The following is a 25040-nucleotide window of genomic DNA, read 5'->3' on the forward strand; positions in this document are numbered from 1 at the left end:
GTTGACTGATATTGTGTGCAAACTTCGCCCTTGTCGCAATTGCGACGGGTTGAACGCTCTGCAGGGGGTGGGGGGTATTTAGAAAGAGCCCTCAATCGCTAATCTGGCATCAAATGACTCGAGATGCTGCTGTAAGGTACATTCAATCAACATTTATTGTTCCATCAACAATAACGGCAAACTTTGGATTTTTAAAGCGGATGGATGGGCCAGATCATTTGTGGATGAAGTAAAAAATTTTAATTAAATGAAAGATTGTCTAAATGGAAAAAAAAAAGACTCATGTTCTGATGATGTAAATGCTTAAGTGTGCAATACTTTACCCAATGTCCACTTTGAATTTGATTATGGGTTTTGAATAGGGCTGTCAGCTGATATGGCCATAGATCCACGAGGTGAACTTGCTGACCCTGGTGTAGACGCCGGGCAGCTCAGGTCGGCCACAGCCCGCACCCCAGCTGACGATGCCAATCAGGAACCAGCGGCCCCCGCTGGGCGCCTGACAGGATAGCGGCCCGCCCGAATCCCCCTGACCAATCAAAGCAGAGTATAGGTTGGAGACAATTAACATTTTGGAGGTTGGTGCAGAGGCGGGAGTCACCCTGCAGGCGTCCCGCTCCCCTGTCGAGACCCCAGCGCACAGCATGCGGGGCGACACCAGGCCGTAAATTGCCTTGCACTCAGTCTGACTCATGATGGACACCTGGGCTTTCTGCAGCACAGACGGCAGTGACTTGTCTGCGGGGAGGAAGTCACATCATGGCATATATTTTGGTGTCATTTCAAACCAGGCATTCCTCACCGTCTTCAGAGCGATGTCCCCAGCCTGTCACCCAGCAGCGGTGTTGAGCGGTGACGGCGTGCGAGCTGGCGGGCAGGCACACAGGCTGCACCAGCGGGCCCAGCGAAGCCGGCCACGCCCTCTTGAGCTGCAGCAGCGCTACGTCGTAGTCCAACGTACTGGCATCGTAGTACTCGTGCGCCACGATTCGCTGGATCTCTGCCACATGTTTGGCGGAACCCTGCATTAGCGCGCCCAAGTGGGCCCGCCAGCGTCGTGGATCGGACAGTCTGTGGGGGGTTCGGATGTCGATTTGCGAACCCGCCAAAATGAGCGAGAGAAAAAGATGGAGAAGTGACCTGTCTTTGCTGAAACAGTGCGCTGCCGAGATGAGCCAATCGGATGAGAGCACGGAGGCGCCGCATATCAGATGACCCGAAAAGTGCAGGCTGACCTGCCAAGGCCACTCGCCCTCGTCTGAGTCGGACCCGCCCACGATGCGATGGGCCATGGGGGGAGTGGGGAGCCCACAAGCTGCACAAGACCTTACACTCTTATTTTTTTTTTTTTAAACTTTCTTAGAAATGCCTTCCACTATGTACATAAGTAATTGACTTCCTTTAAAAAGGACAAAAGCCCATGTTACATAAATGACTTTTTTTTTTTAAAGACAAGTAGAAATACAGCATAGTATTTGCATTGAGGATGTTTCAATGACATTTTCTCACCACAGTCACGTTCGTCGCTGCCGTCCTGACAGTCGGTGACATCGTCACACCTGGCGTTCTTTTTATGGATGCACGAGTCGCTGTTGCAGCGAAAGCTGACGGCCGAGCAGATTGTTTCTGTCGCACAGCAAAGCGCATCAGAGGCAAAGACGGACAGATACGATGGAAATATTTCACAGATGTCTCACCCTGCGTGCAGTTGGTTTCATCCAAACCGTTGGCGCAGTCCGGCTCACCATTACAGACAAACAAAGGATGCAGAGGGCTGCTGCCGCCGCCACAGTTTTTGGTGGGCATCACTGCAAAGAAAAGACAAGCGGATTTAAAAAAAAATAAAAAATTGAGTACCACATTCATCACAATTTAATTTGTGGAAAACACGTTTCCCCTTGAAAGTACACAATAGCCATCAATTAATTTAAAAAAAGTATTCTTCTTAAAGCTATACAACTTTTGTTTCCACCATAATGCGTGTTGTTACCGTAATTTTCGGACTAAAAGTCGCTCCGGAATACAGGTCGCATTAGCCATAAAATGCACAATAACGTAAAAAAAAACCCATATATAAGTCGCTCCGAAGCATAAGTCGCATTTTGGGGGGAAATTTATTCGACAAAATCCAACACCAAGAACAGACATGAACGAGCAACAACAGGCTAAACGATAGGTATGCTAACGTAACATAAACACAAACGAAGAGCTGAAAACGGGCCTGACGTAACATTCAGAGTTATTAAAAAAAAACTATTACATAAATAACACGTTTATAAAACCATCTGTGTCACTCCAATTCATTAAATCCATCGATCGTCCTTTGTCAACAATGGGTGCGCCGCTGACGGTGCTTGCACTTCAAAATATTCCACAGGCCCATATAACGATATATAAATTAGATATCAAATAACTATTATATAAGCAATAATATTATCAAACCATCTGTGCACTCTAAATCATTAAATCCATCAATCAAATTCCTCGCCGCGCGTGCGCCCTGACGTCAGCCTCGTCATTATTCCACAGATCTAGTATATAACTATATTGTAGCGTTAACAAAGTACAAGGAAATACGTGGGTTTGGTAAACGGCTCTTTATTTAACAAAACGAACTTCCAGGCGTGGGGCGGCGTGGACTTCCAGCCACGGAGGTGGAAGAGAGATCCATAGAATAGGACCGGGCGTGCGTAAAAGCCATGACCGAGCCCCATCCACCGTCCCGGGACAGCCACCCGGCCGAGCGCCGGCCCCCGACTTCTATCCACGGAGGTGAAAGAGAGCTCCGTAGAGTAGGACCGGGCGTGCGTAAAAGCCATAATAGTTTTTCAAACCTTCTGTGTCACTCCAAATCCTTAAATCCTTCAAACTCTTCATCCTCCGTGTCACTTAGAAACAAAGACGCTAATGATGCCGGTAGCACACGGGGCCCTTCGTCATCTTCGTCGCGCTGCTGACGTCACTTGAAATTCAAATTACAGTAATCCCTTGCTACATTGCGGTTCGTTTATTACGGTTTCACTTTTTTTGTTTGTTTTTTTTTGAAAATATTTGAAAAAATTCACATATAAGTCGCTCCCCATTATAAGTCGCCCCCCCACCCAAACTATGAAAAAAAACGCGACTTATAGTCCGAGAATTCATAAAAAGTCATAAAAGTCATCAGCAATTAGGAACAATTTGACTCACAGCAGAAGACCTCGTCGCTCTCGTCCTGGCAGTCATCCAGTCCGTCGCAGCGCCGACTTTTCTCGACGCAGAGTCCGGTGGAGCACAAGAAATGACTTTCAGGACACGCTGCGGAGAAGTCGAGAGTGGCGGCACAAACATGAGGTAGAACTCCTCTTCAGCGATAAAATCAAACTCTTACGCTGGCTGATATTGTAGCTGCTGTACGACAACTGAAAAGGTTGAGCGGCGCTTCGAGAGGTGCAGCGAAACTCCACCTCGGCCGTGTGTTGCGCAATGCGGAATACGCTCTCGTGTCCCACGTAGCTGCCGCAGAAACTGTTAGCGACAATTTGGCTAACTCAATACGCATTGCCGTATTTATTGTAAAAAAATACAGGTTTTTTTCCGTTATTATTCCCCATACATTACTTCGTTGACTCTCCACCATCCATGCTCACAGCCCTTCATGTCTTTTGGTCTCAGCACATAATTTTTAAGCTGCAGTGCAACCCCTAAAGCGGCATCAGGGGTCTAGAATAAAGGCACAAAAAACAGGTAATGGCAAGTTCAAGTGTAAGGTGTAAATTCCGGAGCTTTACCTGAAAGATCCAGGTGCAGGAGGAGTGGGGGGGCATGAGGCTGGGGTGGAAGGGGCTGTTGATCGAACCGCTCACGTGCGATTGTGGGATGATGCGAGACAGGCACACTGAGGAGTACAGTGGATATAAAAAGTCTACACAGGTCTATTCAAAAGCCAAGTTTTTCGTGATCAAGACCATCGATGGCAACAAAATTGTGAGCCTGAACTTTATGTTGTTCTGTATCCACGATTCAAAGACAAAGATGACATACACTCTTCTGCGATGGCCTCAAAGTGTCCGCGGAAGCTCTTGGATCCACCGGTCATGGTGAAGGACAGCAGCATGACGTTGGAGGTGGACACAAGAGAGATAGAACTGGAAACCGGGGTGCATAGCCTGGAAACACGCATATAAATTGCTATAGCACTTTTTATTCTCAACATCGTTCTGCTTTTTCTTTTTTATCCCAATTTTCAGATATAATTTTTTTTAAGAAGATGAGAACATTGCAAGGGATGCAGAACGGGGGGTTGCGGTAGAATTCACCTGAGCAGAACTCGTCCCCTCATGGGCAGAAGAGCGTCGTACGCAGTCAGGGCATCATGAACGCAGTCACTGGGCTCCATTTGGAAGGAGGCGATGGTCAGCCGGATGAGGAAACTGGGGACGGTGGTCAGCTTTACGTGGCATCGGACATCGCCCCATGACGAAAAGATATTCAAAGGGACGCTGACACCAGGAAGGCTGGCGTAAAGTTTGTCTACACACTGGGATCCTGTAATATTCATATTTCAGGTCTTACTTTTTGGATATGATAAAGAGGTGAAACAATGATATTCGCACCACCAGAATTCCTGAACAAATAAACTTCATTTCAGCTGATAAATTATCCACTCACCTGCTGCAGTAGATGTGTAATCTGATCGTTGGACAGCTACAAAAAAAATAAAAGTCAATTTTTTTTCTTAAACAAAAGGATAGACTCCACACATCAGAGTCACCATTGATGAGAATGGAATCGATGTCTACAGGCAGGTCCAGCAGGTAGCCCACCGATGAGCGGTTCTTCAGGCTGGTGTGGACTGAATCCTTGAGGATGACGCCCACGCACTCCTCGCACACCATCGTGCTCTTCAGCCGAGGGACCTCAAACACCATCCAGAAGTGCACCAGTACGCCTCCCTTACTGTTGGTACTGACGTATTTTGACAAGACCATACCAGCCAATAAAGTCAATGTTACAATGATAGGCTTTGTAAAAATGTTTGGGGAAGGACAGAGCAGCGCTACCAGATTGGGTTGTGTCAAATTAATAGATCTGGGATGAAAGAGGATGGGGTCGAGTATTGACCCCTGCGGAGTCCCATGGGTTTGCGTTAGGGCCCTCAATGACTAGCTAAGCTGGTAGGTGTATTATTTACAAGAAATTGTACCTGAGGTCTGAAATGAAGTTGTGCTTGTACAGACGAGCCACTGAGGACACCTTGTACACACTGCTCACCTGCAGCAACATTTAACACTGCATAAATGCGCAGTGTATGATGCACAATATCCCTCCCCCCCCCCCCCCCCCCCCCCCCCCACACACACACACACACACATACCACATGCTGTATTTTGGTTGCCATGGAGACAAACTCGCGGGATCCGGCCTGGCGGTACTCCGGGATGAACTCCACATTGGCCACGCGGAACATCCCGGCAAAGTACACGCCACCGTTGCCCTCGCGTCGGACTGTGATCAATATGAGAAATGTTGGTCCATTATGGGGGAAAACATCTTCTAAAGTGATATTGCACTTGGCCAACACACACTTACATATGAAGACCCAGAGCAGCGACCAGAGGACCACCACCAAAACAAAGACCACGGCCGTGATGATAACCGCCAGGTGCTGAATGCTCAGCAGGTAAGCCCACAGCCTGGAAAGACCTTTAGACTTCCGCCTCGACTTCCTGTACATCCTACTCAGCTTCTGCAGCGTGTGGTCCACCGTGGACACCTCCACCGATACATCTGCGACCTATAGAAACCCGCAAAGGGGGGAATTAGTCACCCTTTTAGAGAGCCCACTCTTAACAAGGATGTGATTAATGACCTAGAACAAACAGTGAGGAAATGTCAAGCAGAACATGTTCAGAGAACCGTTAACACTTTGGACCATAATGGAGAACGACAAAAGATGTGAATGTAATACTGTAAGGCTGCTTGATCCCATCTCTGGTGAATAGAATGACACTCCAATGCACATGTGTTATTCATTTGGGGTCACCCGATATGCAGTGCGTTAGGCTCCTCGGAAGTAAAAAAATAACGGGAAAAATGTCGTCGCACAAGTGCGGACACCCTCGTAATGTGGCTGTGCTCTGAATTTTCACACACATTCAAACTCATGGTAAATATGGGTTGACATAACTGACACCATTTAAAAGAACAGAACCTACAAAGTAGCAGCAGACAGAAGAAAAAAAACAGATCAAAATATGCTCTTACGCTGGCGGTATCCATTTGAAATGTGTCAACATCGCCGCTCGCCTTGCACTCGGAACCTATGCCGCAGGCATCCCCACTTTATTTGCTTATTTCCAGTTCTCTTTTTGAACGACCCATTTTCGGAGCAAGACCCAGCACACCGCTCGCCTGGCTTCTATGTGAAACAAGACCCCAGGCATCGGAAAAACGCACGTATCACATTACCGTCATTACAGACTCTGCCCCACCAAGAGAGCCTGGAAGGACCTTTTTCATACAAGACTTTTATTAACAATGTTATTAATAGACAAGGTGTTCAGCAGCAGGAATTCAAATAAAAACAAACAATAGGTTCCAGCCTTTGTCAAATAAAATACGAATCAATGTCAAAGTAGAACAGAGCTCATTTGTCACAGAGAAATGGCAGAGCAAAACAGTTGGTATTTTAACACTAGTCGCCACTTCTTTATCTAAGGCACAACGAGTACATTCGCGGGAATGGACAGATGCCCGGTTCACTTTCTGAAAAAGGCGCTGCGGGTGATGCTGTAGAGTAGCTGGTAAGGCTTTCGCTTGGGCGGCTCGGCCAGGGCGAACACCTGCTGCTGGGGCACGCTGGTGGGGATGGTCACGTGGCGTTGGTGGAGCGGGTGGAGGTTTTGGTGGTGAGGTGGTACGGAGCAGGAGTAGCCCAAAGCTGGAAGGCATTTAAAAAAAAAAAAAAAAGTTGCCAAAAAAGAAAAAAAAAACCAAAAAACTAAATATAAAGAGTATGCTTCCTTACTTTGGATCTTGCCCTGTTTTGCTTTTTTGGCGTTAGCAATAGCATGCTTCCTTTGCTCCTCGCTGATTTCTATTCCTGGAGACAAAGCATGCAAAACAGAAACCCCGAATCGTAAAATTATATCAGTTCACAGCAAAATGAGGGTGTTTCTGTTTTTTCACCTCTTTTACAGGCAACGTGAAAGGGTAGTCATTTTTAATGGACTTTTCCAGTCAAAACCTGCAATTGAGCATGTGTAGTGTCACATGAAGAGGTTGTGAGATGCTCACCCATCTCCTGGTCCTCTTTGACCCGCCGCCTCTCCTTCTTGAAGGCCTGTAGCCACCGCTCCTTGTCCTGGAGCTTCCTGCAGCACAGCATGCACACAAACTCCAGAGTGTCGGCGTGGCGCAGCCGTACAGCGTTCCTCAGGGTCAGGCCCAGGTCCGGGTCCCGCCCGTCGGGCACGTCAAGCACTTCGGTGAGGTCCATATCCAGCCACCCACGGTAGTGGAGGAGGTCCCGGCGCAGGATATCCTTCTTGCAGAAGACCAGCTGGTGGTCAAACAGAAAGAAGCTGCGTTGCTGCATTTTACCCTGGCGGAGGATCCGAGTCAGCTCCCCGGAGTGGATCAGCTCAGAGCTGCGCACCAGCACGTCGGGGCCCTGCGTCAGAGATGACAATCTTAGCTGAAAGCTATCGGCAGGAAGTTCGGGTTCGCTCACAACGCGGTCATCACCTACCTCCCAGTGCAGAATGGCCACCTGCCAGTGGGCGATGGCGTCCACGCTCTCCAGCCGCCGCTTCCTCTCGTTGATAAGACTTGCCACGTTCTTCATGGCTTTGTAGGCATCGCTCACCCCGCCGTGGTCGCTAAGGCCCACAGGGAACGGCAATGCAAATTTTAAGGCGCCTTCACTCTTTCTAGGAATATAGATTACTGTTTGAGCCACTCATGACAGGTCACTTTAGAGCAGGCCAGGGCACAGGTGATTAGACCACCTGTGAGGATGGGTTTGGAGTCTGTTAAGTTAAAGTTAACTAGCGCTAGGCTAGACTTTCAGCATACACATAGCTCCTCGTGTAGACTAGAGCGCGACAGTTTAAATAGTAATGCAGTACACATAAACACACTTTCTATTGGGGTAGTAGACAAATCCAATCACTCCGTCCCGACCGGTCTTGCTGATGAAACGGTGCCTGTTTTAGATAACTTCACATGTGTAACAAATATTCATCATCAAATTCCCACGGTCGTTTCATCCCACCGCGCTAATAAACTTTTGAGAGGTGATGTTAGGCCTAGAGAACACAATTTTACTCGCATCCCGTTTAAAAATCCTTCGATAGATACGCACCCTGATCGACCGATTGCACTTAAACTCGGTTTTATGAATATTAGATCGCTTCATACGAAAGCAGTTCTCGTTAATGACCTTATCACGGAACATAATCTAAACGTTTTTGGTCTTTGCGAGACCTGGTTAAAACCTAATGAACTGCTGCCACTTAACGAGGCCTCGCCTCCAAATTTTGTGAGCTCGCATATGGCACGTCCTCGAAAAAAGGGTGGGGGCGTCGCCCTCATCTCAAATTCTGAGCTTAGATTTAGGCCTCGCTCAATTCACGTATTTAAAACATTTGAAGTTCTCATTGTGCGATCCACTGCTTTACCGTCATTCTATCTTGCTGTTATTTACCGTCCACCCGGGGCTTACTCTGGCTTCCTGGATGAATTTTCAGAATTTGTGGCTGATCTAGTGACAAATGCAGATAATATAGTTATCATGGGTGATTTCAACATCCACATGAATTCACCGTCAGAACCACTGACTTCGGCATTTCAAACTTTAATCGATACGTTTGGTTTTACGCAAGCCGTACAGGCAGCAACGCATAAGAATGGAAATACCTTAGATCTGGTATTATCCCGGGGACTGGTAACCTCAAATATAGCAGTACTGCCATACACTACTGTTCTGTCTGATCATTTCTTAATAACATTTTAAATTTTAGTTCCTTGTCAAAGACAAGAGAGCAATCAGAATTATAGCAGCCGTAATTTTAACTCCATGACTGCAACTGCGCTATCTGAGTTACTGTCGCCGGCAACCGCCATGTTTCCCACATACAGCGGCTCTATTGATAATCCTACAAATGAATTCAATGCGACATTATTAAAAGCCATCGACTCTGTGGCACCGCTACGTCTGAAAACTCGCCGTAGATGGCCAACTCCGTGGTTCACAGATGAAACACATACGCTTAAACAATTATGTAGAAAGCATGAGCGCAGATGGCGTTTAACCAAACTTGAGGTTTTCCATCAGGCATGGAAGGACAGCCTCCTGAAATATAAAAATGCGCTTATTTTACCAAAAACGTTATTTTTCGCAAGTCATTAATCTCAATAAAAACAATCCTAAATACCTATTTGATACAGTGGCAAAGCTAACTCTGCGCCAGCCGACCCCCGATAGCTCCTTCCCCTCAGCTGACGAGTTTATGAAATTTTTTGCTCAAAAGATTGAGTCCATTAGGGACGAGATCAAGAATACCATTCCAATCGCTCCGCCGGTTACAAGTGCTGGGGATCATGCAATAACCCTCTCAAATTTTAAAAGCGTGTCCCTTGAAATGCTTACAAAATTGGTGAGTGCGGCTAAACAAACAACATGTTTACTCGAGCCGCTTCCAGCCAAACTACTTAAAGAATTATTTCCAATTTCAGGACCGTCCGTCTTAAATATAATCAATCTGTCTGTTTCCTCTGGGATAGTGCCAACAGCCTTTAAAACCGCTATTATTAAACCGCTACTTAAGCGAGCAAATCTTGACCCGGACTGTCTCAGTAATTATAGGCCACTTTCAAACCTCCCATTCATAGCAAAACTTCTTGAAAAAGTAGTAGCGCAGCAGCTTATTGATTACATGGTTGCTAATAATCGATATGACTCTTTTCAGTCTGGTTTTACAGCTAATCATTCCACAGAGACAGCACTTGCTAAAGTAACTAATGATCTCCTCATAGCTATGGATTCAAATACGTCGTCTGTATTGTATTGTTACTACTCGATCGCGCCGCCATCTTGACATGCGGAGGAATTGACAATAAAGGAGACTTTGACTTTGACTTTAGTGCTGCCTTTGACACTGTAGACGTCGATATTTTATTAGGGCGTCTTAAAAGTTGTGTTGGTATCTCAGGGTCAGCACTCAGCTGGTTCAATTCCTATCTATCAGACAGGACGCACCGAGTGGTCCATGGCAATACGTCCTCTGAGCTCTATAATGTTACGTGTGGTGTCCCACAGGGATCGGTACTCGGACCGATTTTATTTAATGTATAAATATAAGCGGAATATTTATATGATTCCGCTTGGGGACAGAATACGTAAATATAATATTAGTTTTCAATGCTACGCGGATGACACCCAATTATATATGCCGTTATCGATGACAGATCCGCGGGACTGTTGTAATCTCGAGGCGTGCCTTGCGGAGATCAAGCAATGGATGTCTCTCAACTTCCTTCGTCTTAACCCAGATAAAACTGAGATGTTGATAATTGGTTCTACTCGTTATCAACACTTATTTAAGGAAACCACTATAACTATAGACAACCGTACTATCACTCAGAGTGATACGGTAACTAATCTCGGGGTAATATTTGACCAAACGCTCTCCTTTCAAAAACACATTAAGAATATAACCAGGATTGCGTTTTTTCACCTTCGTAATATTGCTAAGATTCGTCCTATCCTCTCGACCGGGGATGCGGAAACTATTATACATGCATTCGTCACGTCGCGCCTGGACTACTGTAATGTATTATTCTCTGGTCTTCCTAAGTCCAGTATCAAAAGTCTACAGTTAGTGCAAAATGCCGCTGCGAGGCTGCTCTCACGGTCAAGAAAATTTTATCGCATTACCCCAATATTAGCCAAATTACATTGGCTCCCAGTCCATTTAAGATGTGACTTCAAGGTTCTTCTACTAACCTATAAATCACTGCATGGCTTAGCGCCTTCATATCTCGTCGACCTAGTCGTTCCTTATGCTCCGTCGTGTAACCTTCGTTCGCAAAACGCTAGTCTTTTAGTTACACCGAGGGCCAAGAAAATGTCTGCAGGGTCTAGAGCAGTGGTTCCCAAACTTTTTCAGGCTAGCGCCCCCTTGGCTCCCCAGTGAATTCCTAGCGCCCCCCCCCCCCCGTCGACTGACTCGTCCTACCGCACATGTTGTGTACAAATCGTGGCTCAAAAGCTGATAGCGGCTAGCTGGATTCTCGGGGACCAATTCAAGATGAAGAAACTGCAGCTCAACCTCCTTGAAGACACTGCCAGGACAATCGAGGGCACCTCCGACATCCATTTTTTCATTGATTTTCATATTATGTATTACTTGTGCCCTCTCTGCATCCATTACAACCTGGTGATCCTGAAAGGGGGATCCTTCCATCTGTGGTCCCTTCTCAAGGTTTCTCATTTTCCCCTGGCAGGGGTTTTTTGAGTTTTTCCTTGCCCTTTTGGGAGCTTAAGATCAGGGGATGCTTTGAGAATAATTGTCAATTTTGGCTATGTGAAGCCCTTTGAGACTGTTTGTGATTTAGGGCTATACAAATAAACTTGACTTGACTTGACTTGACTTAAGCAGCTTGACACGCGTTTAGTTTTATCATACATACATTGTGAGACAGTTCATACAATTTCATGACGATTAAAGTTGTAGCCAAGAGCACATTTACATAGTCCCCATGGGAACGCTAATCAACTAATCTGTCCAACTTATCTGACGCTAAGCAAAATATTGAAGAAGAATTCCTGAAGATAGGCTGACACGAGATTTAAACCGCTACTGTGTGGTTAATATGATCCCCTAATGTCCCTGCGGCCTCTGGAATTGGGTTGATGACCCGTATCCTGTAATATACACGTTAGTGTGAGCTGATGAGATATGCGTGGGACAAGGATGTGTCCAGGCATGTTTATCTGACAAAAATAATTCCATTCCTGAGCTGTAAGGACTTGGAGTGGCGAGAGTACCTGTGCTCTTTGGGGGTGTACTTGAGCAGCTCCCCCAATTGCAGGGGGTATTTGCAGATTTTCTGGACAGGAGTGAGCAGGAAGCCGGCGATGGAAATGTCAATCATCTGCTGCAGGAGGCGGCAGGCCTCAAAGAAGTGCTTGTAGCGGCCGGACTTCATCAGGCGCTGCAGTTCGGCGCAGGCCGCTGGGTGGGTGTTGCAGTACTCCGAGTAGATGGAAAAGCCCTCGCCCTTTGGTCACAAAACAAAAACAGAGGGTGAATTTTGAGAATTTTTACTGACTGGAATTATACTACTCAAAAAATGTTAGCGTTAGTGTTGGCTGGCTGACCTGCAAGAGAAAGCAAGAGCCGATTTCACTGAGATGCGGCTGGTCCTTGTTGTACTTTTTCTCCAGCTCGCGTAGAAACTGCCTATGGAATTTGTAGATGTCTTCGATGTTGCTAAAGATGGTTTTCAGCTGGAGCTCAGTGAACATTTCTGGGTGCTTGCGGCACTGACGAATGTAACCCTGGGTAGAGGAGTCAGGAAACATTGTCACCGCTGGCTGCGGTTCAGACATTGGCCAACAGAGGGCGATGGTAGCTCAAGTTGAACATTGAAGGAATTTGCTGCATTTCACGATGCCCTCCGTGAGTCGTCACCTTATCGTGGTGGAGGGGTTTGCGCGCCCCTATGATCTTAGGAGCCATGTTGTCGGGGGCTTCATGCCCCTGGTAGGGTCACCCATGGCAAACGGGTCCTAGGTGAGGGGCCAGACAAAGCACGGCTCACAAAAGCCCCTTATGATGATTGATATAATTGGACTTAGTTTTCCCTCGCCCGGACGCGGGTCACCGGGGCCTCTCTCTGGAGCCAGGCCTGGAGGCGGGGCTCAAAGGCGAGCGTGTGGTGGCCGGGCCTTCGCCCATGGGGCCCGGCCGGGCATAGCCCGAAATGGAAACGTGGGTCCCCCTTCCCATGGGCTCACCACCTGTGGGAGGGGCCGAAGAGGTCGGGTGCAATGTGAGATGGGCGGCGGCCAAAGGCAGGGACCTTGGCGGTCTGATCCCCGGCTGCAGGAGCTGGCTCTTGGGACATGGAATGTCACCTCTTTGGCTGGAAAGGAGCCCGTGCTGGTGTGCGAGGCAGAAAAATTCCGACTAGATATAGTCGGACTAGCCTCCACGCACAGTTTGGGTTCCGGTACAAGCCCTCTCGAGAGGGGCTGGACTCTCTTCCACTCTGGAGTTGCCCACGGTGAGAGGCGTCAAGCAGGTGTGGATATACTTATTGCCCCCCGGCTGGGCGCCTGCACATTGGGGTTCACCCCGGTGAACGAGAGGGTAGCCTCCCTCCGCCTTCGGGTGGGGTGACGGGTCCTGACTGTTGTTTGTGTCTATGCACCAAACGGCAGCTCAGAGTACCCACCTTTCTTGGGGTCCCTGGAGGAAGTGCTGGAGAGCGCTCCTTCTGGGGACTCCATCGTTCTACTGGGTGACTTCAATGCTCACGTGGGCAATGACAGTGAGACCTGGAAGGGCGTGATTGGGAGGAACAGCCCCCCGGTTTCTGAACCCGAGCGGTGTTCTATTGTTGGACTTCTGTGCTCGACACGGATTTTCAATAATGAACACCATGTTCAAGCATAAGGGTGTCCATGTGTGCACTTGGCACCAGGACACCCTAGGCCGCAGTTCGATGATCAACTTTGTAGTCGTGTAATCGGATTTGCGCCCGCATGTTTTGGACACTCGGGTGAAGAGAGGGGCGGAGCTGTCAACTGATCACCACCTGGTGGTGGGTTGGCTCCGATGGTGGGGGAAGATGCCGGTCCGACCTGGCAGACCCAACGCTCTGTGAGGGTCTGCTGGGAACGTCTGGCAGAATGTTCTGTCAGGAAGAGCTTCAACTCCCACCTCCGGCAGAGCTTTTCCCACGTCCCGGGGGAGACGGGGGACATTGAGTCTGAGTGGACCATGTTCCGCGCCTCCATTGTTGAGGCGGCCGACGGGAGCTGTGGCCCGAACCCGCTGGTGGACACCGGCGGTAAGGGATGCCGTCAAGCTGAAGAAGGAGTCCTATAGGGCCGTTTTGGCCTGCGGGACTCCGGAGGCAGCTGACAGGTTCCAGATGGCCAAGCGGAACGCGGCTTCGGCGGTTGCTGAGGCAAAAACCCGGGCGTTGGAGGAGTTTGGTGAGGCCATGGAGAATGACTTTCGGACGGCTTCGAGGAAATTCTGGTCCACCATCCGGCGTCTCAGGAGGGGGAAGCAGTGCAACGTCAACACTGTTTACAGTGGGGATGGCGTGCTGCTGACCTCGACTCGGCACGTCGTGAGTCGGTGGGGAGAATACTTCGAAGACCTCCTCAATTCCACCTACACGCCTTCCATTGAGGAAGCAGGGCCTGGAGACTCTGAGGCGGATTCTCCAATTTCTGGGGTCGAAGTCACTGAGGTAGTTAAAAAACTCCCCGGTGGCAAGGCCCCGGGGGTAAGGCCCCGGGGGTGGATGAGATCCGCCCGGAGTTCTTAAAGGTTCTGGATGTTGTGGGGCTGTCATGGCTGACACGCCTCTACAACGTTGCGTGGACATCGGGGACAGTGCCTCTGGATTGGCAGACTGGGGTGGTGGTTCCCCTCTTTAAGAAGGGGGACCGGAGGGTGTGTTCCAATTACAGGGGAATCACACTCCTCAGCCTCCCTGGTAAGGTCTATTCAGGGGTGCTGGAGAGGAGGGTCCGTCGGGAGGTCGAACCTCGGATTCAGGAGGAGCAGTGTGGCTTTCGTCCTGGCCGTGGAACAGTGGACCAGCTCTACACCCTCGGCAGGATCCTCAAGGGTGCATGGGAGTTCGCCCGACCAGTCCACATGTGTTTTGTGGACTTGGAGAAGGCGTTCGACCGTGTCCCTCGGGAAGTTCTGTGGAGGGTGCTTCGGGAGTACGGGGTGCCGAGCCAACTGATAAGGGCGGTTCGGTCCCTGTATCACCGATGCCAGAGTCTGGTCCGCATTTCCGGCAGTAAGTCGGATTCGTTCCCAGTGAGGGTTGGACTCCGCCAAGGCTGCCCTTTGTCACCAATTCTGTTCATAATTTTTATGGACAGAATTTCTAGGCGCAGCCGAGGCGTTGAGGGGGTCCGGTTTGGGGACCTCAGCATCGCGTCTCTGCTTTTTGCAGATGACGTGGTGCTGTTGGCTTCTTCAGGCCGTGATCTCCAGCTCTCGCTGGAACGGTTCGCAGCCGAGTGTGAAGCGGTCGGGATGAGGGTCAGCACCTCCAAATCCGAGTCCATGGTCCTCGATCGGAAAAGGGTGGAATGCCCTCTCCGGATCGGGGATGAGATCCTGCCCCAAGTGGAGGAGTTCAAGTATCTTGGAGTCTTGTTCACGAGTGAGGGGAGGATGGAGCGCGAGATCGACAGGCGGATCGGTGCAGCGTCGGCAGTAATGCGGACCCTGTACCGGTCCGTTGTGGTGAAGAGAGAGCTGAGCCAAAAGGCAAAGCTCTCAATTTACCGGTCCATTTACGCTCCTACCCTCACCTATGGTCACGAGCTATGGGTCGTGACCGAAAGAACGAGATCCCGGATACAAGCGGCCGAAATGAGTTTTCTCCGCAGGATGTCCGGGCTCTCCCTTAGAGATAGGGTGAGAAGCTCGGTCATCCGGGAGAGACTCGGAGTAGAGTCGCTACTCCTCCACGTTGAGAGGAGCCAGATGAGGTGGCTCGGGCATCTTATCAGGATGCCTCCTGGACGCCTCCCTGGGGAGGTGTTCCGGGAATGTCCCACCGGTAGGAGACCCCGGGGACGACCCAGGACGCGCTGGAGAGACTATGTCTCTCAGCTGGCCTGGGAACGCCTTGGGATCCCCCGGGATGAGCTGGATGAAGTGGCTGGGGAGAGGGAAGTCTGGGAGGCCCTCCTAAAGCTGCTGCCCCCGCGACCCGACCCCGGATAAGCGGAAGAAGATGGATGGATGGATGGATGGATGGATGGATGGATGGATGGATGGATGGATGGATGGATGGATGGATGGATGGATGGATGGATGGATGGATGGATGGATGGATGGATGGATGGATGGATGGATGGATGGATGGATGGATGGATGGATGGATGGATGGATGGATGGATGGATGGATGGATGGATGGATGGATGGATGGATGGATGGATGGATGGATGGATGGATGGATCATTTCCGATTGAAGTGGAAGGAACGAAAACCCTTGAATGAATAAAAGCAGGGCTTGTGCAATATGATCTTAAAATTCAATGTTGAATTTTTCACAAAATTCCCTCACAAAGTTGTCAAGACTAAAAATGCTTTTGTGAACTCGCTCCTTCCTGTTCACGTTGCTGGTGTTAGCGATGCACATCAACTGAGGGACACGATTTGGGCTACAGATCCAAAGAAAGAAAAAAAATCATTCTGACACAAAATTCATCGCCCAGACAAATGTGATGGCACCGCACCTCGCAGATGTCTTTCAGGTGTTTGATGTAGACGCGTTCTGTGTTCATGATCTCCTGCACCACATTGGTCCTCATCTGCTGCCTGTGCTGGCTGCTGTGCGCCTCCCGAGAAGTCAGGTCCTCCTGGTCCGCCACGCTCTCCACGCTCCCCGCGCAGGAGTCCTCCTGGTTCACACGTACCTGAAACAAGTGTATGGGAACACACACTGTGGTAGTTTCCTCCTCAAGAAATACTATTAGAAAGCTTCTTCAACTGTTTGCTTGCGCAATTTCAAAAGTAGTAAAGAGAACTAAAAAAAAACCAAAAACACTTGACGCACAAAAGAAGCACGAGTGCCGCGCTGCGTCGCTATGGCAACCTTATGGGAAAGTTTAACTCGTGCTTGTTCGGCATCTTTGAATGAGCAACAAGCAATTACGCTGCAGATGCCTATCTGTCAATCAAATTGCTGGATAATTAAGACTCAACTGTCAATCAACACTGGTTGTCACAGAAACCAGTTGGACCTCGAGTGGGGTGTAGACTTACTTGGACACGCACACATACTGTAAAGACAGGCTTTCATTTGGAGTAAAGCCAGCTTACAAGTCGAGTGCAAACAAGCAGGTCAGGAAGTCCACTCACCCGGACAAAGCTGGAGGGGAACCAGGCCTCCTTGTCAGGCCCCCTGCCCCACCACCAGTCCTTGTGGGAGGCATCCAGGATGCGGATTACGTCGCCCGCCTTGAAGGCGAGCTCTTGTTCCTCCATGGTCACATGGTCCCACAGGGCCTCGGCATACACGGCGTGACCCGAGCTGATCAACTGCGCCAACACACATTACAAAGCCGATGAGAGCGCGTAAAACATGGAAGATTACGGGCCTGGCTTGCCAAACATCTTGAGAACGCCGTTTATTATCAAGTCTACTCACGGGGCGGCAGGCACACGCAAAGCCACACGACCAGATAAACGTTACATCATAAAGTCAACGTGAGCGGCAGCGAGGATCACCTCCACCAGCACGGACAGCTCCACGCCTGGCTCCAGGTAGGGCGTGCCGTCGGCCAGCTCGTCAAAGCTGCCATCTTCCTCCTCTTCCTCGCTCACGCTGTCATCCAACGCCGCCGAGCCTTGGGCCACGCCGTCTGCAGAGCGACAAAGCGGAGCTCGAGGCATAGCCGGGAATTTCGTCCATATCGTACCACTCGATTCGACATTCCCTACCGCTGAGCACTCGGTGCAGCTTTCTCCTGCCCACGCGGTCCAGTCCAATGGGGGTGCTCTGGGAGAGGGTGGGGGGGCGGAACCTGGCCGAGACTGCCTTGTAGGGGGGCACCTGGTGGGAGGGGATGGGTGGCCGCGGCAGGGACTGCACACAAGACAAGGAAGCGTTCTATGATTCAATAGTCTTGCACAACTTAACGTCAGCTATTTTACAGAATCATTCCCTCCTACAAATCCGGACACAGCCACTCAGACATGTTAAAATAAGAAAAACGCACAGAAGGAATGCACTCCTCATCTGCGTCGGGGGAGTACAAGTCCTCCACCCCCATCACAGACACGGGTCGCTGCTGCTGCCGCCTGCCTGGGATGTTAGCGCTCACGACGCACTCCTCGCCGCTGTCGCACATGTCGTTCCCGAGACATTCCGGATGAAGCGAGCGCGTCCTCTCGTCGGGATTCAGCTCGGCCGCCTCCTCGGGGATGCAGTGCCTCCTGGAGAGGAGCTGCCCGTAGTCCGAGATGGGCCGCGGTCTCGGGCGCCCCCCCTGTCGCCGGGACTTGACGGCGGGGGCCTCCGAGGCGGGCGAGGCTGGCGAGTCTGGGAGGAAGACTGGGAAGGCAGAAGTTCTGGGGCTGGTTTCAGAGGAGTTGCCCTCTTGTTGCAACACTTGCTCCTTCTCTTCTGACGTGACCTGACAATCACAAGAAATAATCAGTCAGCAATAGTGAAAGGTCAATGACCCACAATGTACAGAGATGGAGTGCAGTGGCCCCACACGGATCAAGTACCTGTTAATCAGAAACTGCGCTACAGTTACTCAAAGAAGTGTTTTGATTGGATTGAGAAAAAGCGCAAAGCTACTTGAATCAATATCAGCTTTCTTGGGGGGAAAAAAATTTTTTTTTTCAAATTCCAGCACAAATATTCCGCAATGAAACACTACCATGGCAGATTTCATTTCATGTGCAAATATTGACGCGAGCAGCTGGCAACAATCAAACCTCACCTTTTGGTTCTCCCGATCTGGATCAGGACCGCCGCACACACAGCGGAAAGGCACACAGAGCGCAAGCACCATTGTGAAACACATGCCGGCCCGTGACTGGGCCGCCGAGCCGCTCGATTTTTAAGCTAACCGGACCATCCATAAAAACAGCAAAAAGCTCTCTTCAGACGGAAAATGCACTTTTTTTTGCTGCTGGACTTTGTGCCGCTGCGCCGAATGAAGCGTGGAAGCCAAACGCTCGCTTGGACCTGCCCGCCCACAATTTCTGCCCATTTGCGCAAGTGACTGCTAATCATAAACAAAGTCTAATTATTAACTGGGCTTGTTCCTTAAAGCGCAGGACAGTCGGTCCAGCATGTGACCTGGTGCGAGTCAATAGATGACATGGGTAGACAGCACACGTGACGCTCAAACAATTCAACTGAACGCATCAATATAAGAGGTATATCCTAAAAGATTTTCTCATACCTAATGAATCAAAGCTTACCTCATTCGGTAGCTCGTCCGTTCGGGTATGAGGGGGCGACTGGTCTTCTGACACAAACCCGCACGTGGTGATTTCCAAGGACCCGTCTGCCACGGAGAGGTGACGCTGCAGCACGGCCACGTCCAGTTGAGGCGGCGCGTGAACAAGATGCGTGTGAACCAGCGGGGCGTGCCCGGCGGACATAACCCGGGGTCTGACGGGTGAGGGTCGGCGCCGTCGCTCGCTGGTGCTCCGGCAAGGCACGCGTCGGGAGTAGTCATCGTGGAGACGGCTCAGGGGCGACATGGGAGCGGGTGAGGTCGGGGAAGGCGACTGACTTTGTCGGCGAAGGTTGTTCATGTCGCTAATGCTGCCTACCAGCTTAAGCATTTGCCCCTTCACTCTCACCGGGCTCTTCCTGAGGTCCACCGAGGAGGCGCTGCTGGTCCTCTGAATATTCAGAGCCCCGTTTGTTGCTGTGGTGCTCTGAGGGTCCGTCTGAGGGGACGGGGTGGGGGTCTTGCGCCTGAATGGGATTTTAAAAAGGTAAAGGTTTTCCGCACTCCTACTCAGTCGGCTCAGCAGGGTCGCATTGGACGAGTTATCCGCTTGCCCGTTGATCTCGGCTTTCTTGTGGTCAGCGCTGCCCGCTGCGAGGCTCTCCTCGTCCATGTCCAACATGGTAATGCGTCCGGCTTCATACGCTCTCCTCATACTCCGGGAGAAGCGGGAATTGCGTTGGAGGCCCTCTGTGATGTCGTCGTCTTCGTCAAAATCAAATTTGTAGTGATTCGCTGTGAAATTTCCGTTGCCGTTGGTGAAGGCGTTGCGGTTTTCAGCTTCCCGACCGGACGAGGATGCAAATCCACTTGCTCCGCGATTCTGAATCCCCTGAAGCACGGAGGAGCGCATCTTTTTAAATGAGTCCACGACGCCGAGTCCGGGGAGACCGACGGAACCATCGGTGGAGGGACTCGGTGCAGAAAAGGAGCCCTTCCTGGAGCTGGAAAACAGCCTCATGATTCTTGAGGAGCCGGGCTTCCCGGAGGAGGAGCCCACGCCGTTCGGGTGGCTCTCGTCCGTGGCGGCGGGGCCCACGATGACTGGCTCCAGGTAGGGGGCGGCGCTCCTCTCGGGTTGACCGCGGAACGGGTACAAGTCGCTGAATGGTCGACTCCGAATCGGAGGGTCCGCGTTGGAGGAGCGGAAGCGAGGGAAAGGCTCTTCGCTTATGGACGAGACTCTGTCCTCTGGTTCTACCTGTGGAAGAAAAGAAAATACTTTTTAGGGTTTTTAAGAATCATCGGTTCTTATTTACATGATGACCACTTCAGCATAACTTTTTAAGGACTCAATGAAAGGCAGCTACTGCAGTAGCAAGTCCTGAGCAGGCACTTAAGGAATGAGCACATTGACAGATAACGCTTGCTTACCACACACTGGATGACTCAACAGGTAATTAAAGAACACTGTCTCTCTGGAACAAAACACACACGAGGAACAGGACAAGCATTTAACGCTGTTGCTGTGATTTGAAAGTCTGAGGGGAGCTGAGGCCCAGGTTGGGGTCCTCGATTGAGCGTGTGTGTGTGTGTGTGTGTGTGTGTGTGTGTGTGTGTGTGTGTGTGTGTGTGTGCAATTCACAGTGGTAGTTAACGCAGCTGGCCCTTTGAAGCGAGCCTCTTGGAGCATGACTAAGCGATGAAAAATGCTAATCCGTTGTGATTAATGCGATAAACTGCCATGCTTCCACCATGTTAATGGCAATTTCCAACTTTTCGCTCCAACGTCGCCATTTGGTGCACCACACAATGGGCCGCAGGCAATCCCCCCCCTGCATGTTTTTCACGCATGTGAAATTTGGGATGGTTCTGTATCTTTTTTTTTTTTTTTTTTTTTAATAAATGTGATTGCAGTGTTACTCTGCATTAATTAGTAAAAGTTGACACTAAATGTAAATTATTCTATTGCTGATGCAACAGCGCCCGATTCAGTTCACTTCATGACTCTGACACTTTAAATAAATAAAGTTAAACATTGTAAGCACCAAAAACATTCACTCAGACTATTTTTAAGCTGACTATTTTATTTTGTTGTATCCAAACTGTTTGGCTTGATATTTACCGATTAGAAAATACTGGCGGCGCAGACACGCATGGGAATTATCAGGACGATATCATCTCTACCTTAATTTGAGCCAGGAAAACCCTACGTTCAGTACAAGAGCTGTGTCGCAGATCCAAATGGCGCGCGGAATCTTCCGTCACTCCTGGTGTTAGTGTGGCGCTGTCGCTGCCGAGTACCGCCTGCTGACAGACAGTGAGCAAGGGGAACAATGCGCTACTTTCAAAATCGGGGTCTCAATTGTCTTCTTGTACTGCCGCCCAGGACTGACGAAGAGCAGCGGGATCTGTTATCCCGTCTGCTATCCAGGCCGGGAGAGAGGTCGGAGATAGGAGATAGGCCAGGAATGTCAACAAGTCGACTTCGCTTGTTTTCTTGGATTTGGATCCCGAGACAAACGACTGACTGCGTTCTCCTTTGACACCCCCATGAGGGCCTTAGCCCGCACTTGCCGTCAGAACGAGTCACTACAGTGACTAAGGTGCCACGTGTCAGTTGGCATTTTTATTTTACATAACGAACATAATTTGAAAAAAAGTTGGGATTTCATGAGATCTTTTTTTTTTAATAATATTTTTTCCCTCTTGCTTTTGTGTGTTGCTCTGTGAATTTTCTTGAGGTCCTGGTCCCGAGTTAATGAAGAGCTCAAAGAGGAGTTGCCTTTCCCACCCTCAGGCACACTCCCTCCCATCAGGTTGACGCAGGCAGCTGAAGCCAGCCTGAGATTAGACTCCCGGAGACAAGGATGAACATGCACGCAGATACGTAAACATGAATGCAAAATATATACAATTAATTCTGGAGATTCCATCCTGCGTCCATATACTGTGAGGAATTCCATCATTGACTCCCTCCGCCCTTATACCATGTTTATTTTGATTTAATGAGAGACACGAGTAAACTCTGAGACGGAGGTCACCTCTGCAGAGGTATGTCGCTCGCCTCGGGCCGGGGATCAAATTCATTAAGGGCGGAAAGAATCGAGCATTAGAGCCAAGGGACTCTAGACGAGGGCGGCCCATGGGAAAATGGCTGCTTGTCATTTTCCATTTTTTTTCCCCAGCATCATAAATGTACAGAACTACATACTTATTATACTTGTTCTTATGTTAAGGGGTGCATTCCTTTTACACATTTGAAAATGCCTTGCTCGCATTTTTGTTGTTGTTGGTCTGTGCAAAGCTCGCCCGATTAACCATTCAAAATGCTCACTGCCAAGTGCTCCGAGTCAGCTCGTCGTAAGACACCAGACAAGTCCTGTGTGTGTGTGTGTGTGTGTGTGTGTGTGTGTGTGTGTGTGTGTGTGTGTGTGTGTGTGTGTGTGCGTGTGCGCGCGCACAGCATATTCCTTTTCCATGCCATTGCTAATGTGATTAGCACAGCTTTGCTTTTGAGTGCGGTTTCATCTACACATGATAGCCCAATCAGGCAGACAAGCGGTCCATTTGGCACTGACTTGAAGTGACACCCAAAAGTTTCCAAACAGCCCACCCGGTTGCTGCCTGGTTTCGGGCCAGCCCGGTTCAACTTTTTGTGTAGTAGTCATTCAATTCACCATTTAAAATTTGGTCGAACCCTGTGCACTTATTAAAAGTTTTACAACGGCACCACACATTTAATTGCTTGGACCTCGACTTCCCCATTTCAGGATGTGCCATAAGGACAGAGAATGGCAGAAGCCCCGCCCCCTAACATGTCGAGAGCGTGGGAAGCTGGGCCTGCCCGGGGGACGGATGTCTGTACTCACACCTGATCCACTGTCATAGTGACAGACAACCGGGGAATTTCATACAATACACGGACGAGCCCTGTCAAGAGTCAACACTTTTACCTGATAGCCGCTTTCAAAATGAAAGACAACTACTATGGGATTTGAACCTGACTAAAGAATTGAAACTCTATTTGATGCTATAGAAACTATTCAAATTCCTGAGAGGCAAGCAAGTATGAAAGAGAAAGTAGACTAGACTTTTTTTTTTTTTTTTAACATGCTTGCATGTAACCCACTATGCAAAAAAAAAAAAAAAAACCATCAAAGACTATAGTTTCCTATTGGGGGTTTTATGACATTTTGACACAGTAATACGCCGATACTTTCATTTTGTTAAATACCGCAGTACAAAAGAGGATCTTTTTGTACTTTAAATTGAGCAGCTAACTGTTACCAGCTGATGTTAGCTTCTACCACGGCTGATAGTGATGGGGACCTGTCAATGCATCATCCTAAGTCAGTGGTTCTTAACCTTTTTGGAGGTACCGAACCCCACTAGTTTCATATGCGCCTTCACCGAACCCCTCGTTAGTGAAAAATTATTTTTTTTAAATTCAAGACATAGATGTTTTTTACTAATGCACAAAATGAGCTGTGCATGAACATCACCTTGTTCAAAGAACAAAACCAACACAATGCATGAACTCGCAACATATTACATACTGGCAAATCAGAAGCTACACGATAAAACAGATTTGTTCGGACTTCCTCAGTGGGGGCTCTGTCGAACCCCTGAAACCGACTCACCGAACCCCTAGGGTTTGATCGAACCCAGGTTAAGAACCACTGTCCAAAGTAAATGTCACAATGTTTTTTGAAATCGAAAGTGGGTTTTTTTGCCAATTATCTTCAGTTGGTGATTTCACACACAATTTCCATGGTGTGATTTTCACAATTATTGGAGCAATGTACTCTGGTTGATGTGGTTATTCCAGACTTGACATTTTGATTTCCTGCAACCGATAGTCTGCAGGAATATCCCGATTTTGTGATTGTCTCCTCTAAAATGTATTCATTTTTGGATGGTTCTTCTGGAAGCAGGGAAAGGGATTAACCCTACACTGGAGCCAAATTGCCTTTTGCTTTCTACCATTGATTCACTTTCTTTTGGCCCATAAAGCTCTTTGTAAGCCCCCTCAGGCCCCCCCCTCCTTCAGCCAGCCTGGCTTCTCCCACGTCACTATAACAACCAGGGCTGTAACGCACCATACTCCCCCCCCCCCCCCCCCCCTTCTCCAGTACACAGGGGAGCACAGTGATAACGCGACAAAAATACTACAATACGACACACAGCTTCTGTTAGAAAGTTATTGTAGAAACACAAAATGGACGACTTACCTTGCTCATAGTCACTGATGTTAACCCTCCTGGTCCTTTTTCAGCCATAGAAAAGTAGCCGGGCTTTTTCTGAAATCTCGCTCCCCTCGTCCATGTCGAGTGGGAGTCAATTAAAAAGAAAAACAAAAACAAGGAAAAAGTTTCTATTTCATTTTGCGGATCCTCGCAAACAAAACTAGGCTACGAGTAGCAACGTAAGCTAGCTGGCGAGCGCTCGCCTATAAACTTCAGTCGCGCCAAAAGTTGTTTAAATTCGACTTGTCAAGAAGATATAAATGCCTAAACAAAAAGGTTGAGGTGACTGAAATGTCTTTTACGGTGATGGTGGCGTCGGTAACTAGTTATTTAAGGTAGCGAAAGCTGCTGTTTAGAACAAGTACGTCTCGAGGAGGACGAAGAGCATCTTAATGCACTTGTTGCAGTTGTCTCCAAAAAGAAGGCGGGGCTGAGAAGAGCCCGGAGAGAATCGATTGGTTGACCCTCGCGCGACGGCTCCACTGAGGGCCAATCACGCGTTGGATGGTAAAATAATTTACGCCCCATCCTTATTCCGGCAAGGACACCAAACGAGAGAAATGGGGCGGGGTCCAACAGATCATATTAAAATGTGATTGGCTGACCACAGGTG

At 49.1% G+C, this 25040-nt stretch overlaps 2 protein-coding genes across 4 annotated transcripts; both read right to left on the reverse strand.

The window, feature by feature from the left end:
• Nucleotides 1-356: 356 nt before the first annotated feature.
• tmprss7 (transmembrane serine protease 7) lies at nucleotides 357-6375 on the reverse strand. Of its 3 annotated transcripts, none has more exons than XM_088363101.1 (18): nucleotides 6247-6375; nucleotides 5572-5776; nucleotides 5357-5487; nucleotides 5186-5253; nucleotides 4754-4947; nucleotides 4651-4686; nucleotides 4299-4527; nucleotides 4024-4148; nucleotides 3771-3877; nucleotides 3596-3702; nucleotides 3371-3507; nucleotides 3190-3297; nucleotides 1698-1808; nucleotides 1510-1626; nucleotides 1141-1315; nucleotides 803-1071; nucleotides 602-738; nucleotides 357-529 (listed from the first exon to the last, which is right to left on the reverse strand). In XM_088363101.1, exons 1-18 carry the CDS (start codon nucleotides 6259-6261, stop codon nucleotides 368-370), a joined length of 2433 nt encoding a protein of 810 aa, XP_088219227.1. In that variant the 5' UTR covers nucleotides 6262-6375; the 3' UTR covers nucleotides 357-367. The 3 variants fall into 3 exon arrangements, 2 of the variants coding, with proteins under 2 accessions (XP_088219227.1, XP_088219228.1); XR_015854599.1 differs by having other exon boundaries at nucleotides 385-529; nucleotides 602-712; XM_088363102.1 differs by lacking the exon at nucleotides 357-529 and having other exon boundaries at nucleotides 563-712.
• Nucleotides 6376-6489: 114 nt separating this feature from the next.
• Nucleotides 6490-24843, reverse strand: spata13 (spermatogenesis associated 13). The gene is made up of 13 exons (XM_088363094.1): nucleotides 24413-24843; nucleotides 19201-20439; nucleotides 17982-18398; nucleotides 17704-17848; nucleotides 17491-17624; nucleotides 17122-17301; nucleotides 16497-16676; nucleotides 12368-12547; nucleotides 12035-12267; nucleotides 7733-7862; nucleotides 7279-7654; nucleotides 7010-7084; nucleotides 6490-6922 (listed from the first exon to the last, which is right to left on the reverse strand). The coding sequence occupies exons 1-13, from the start codon at nucleotides 24458-24460 to the stop codon at nucleotides 6741-6743; spliced, it is 3519 nt and encodes a 1172-aa protein (XP_088219220.1). The 5' UTR covers nucleotides 24461-24843; the 3' UTR covers nucleotides 6490-6740.
• Between the last annotated feature and the right edge of the window lie 197 nt (nucleotides 24844-25040).

This window comes from Syngnathus floridae, chromosome 20 (genome assembly GCF_059516105.1).
Source record: "Syngnathus floridae isolate MCC-2025c chromosome 20, RoL_Sflo_1.0, whole genome shotgun sequence".
Classification (NCBI taxonomy): Eukaryota; Metazoa; Chordata; class Actinopteri; order Syngnathiformes; family Syngnathidae; genus Syngnathus; species Syngnathus floridae.

Excerpts from the sequence above, each read along its gene's own strand:
- tmprss7 (XM_088363101.1), bottom strand. Across the intron at positions 5,254-5,356 it reads CAACCAAAATACAGCATGTG|GTGAGCAGTGTGTACAAGGT; the intron begins GTATGTGTGTGT and ends ATGTTGCTGCAG. Across the intron at positions 3,508-3,595 it reads TGGAGAGTCAACGAAGTAAT|TTTCTGCGGCAGCTACGTGG; the intron begins GTATGGGGAATA and ends TGTCGCTAACAG.
- spata13 (XM_088363094.1), bottom strand. The coding sequence starts at position 24,460 with ATGGCTGAAAAAGGACCAGGAGGGTTAACATCAGTGACTATGAGCAAG. Across the intron at positions 17,302-17,490 it reads AGCTGTCCGTGCTGGTGGAG|TTGATCAGCTCGGGTCACGC; the intron begins GTGATCCTCGCT and ends GTGTTGGCGCAG. Across the intron at positions 7,085-7,278 it reads CAAAGAGGACCAGGAGATGG|GAATAGAAATCAGCGAGGAG; the intron begins GTGAGCATCTCA and ends CTTTGTCTCCAG.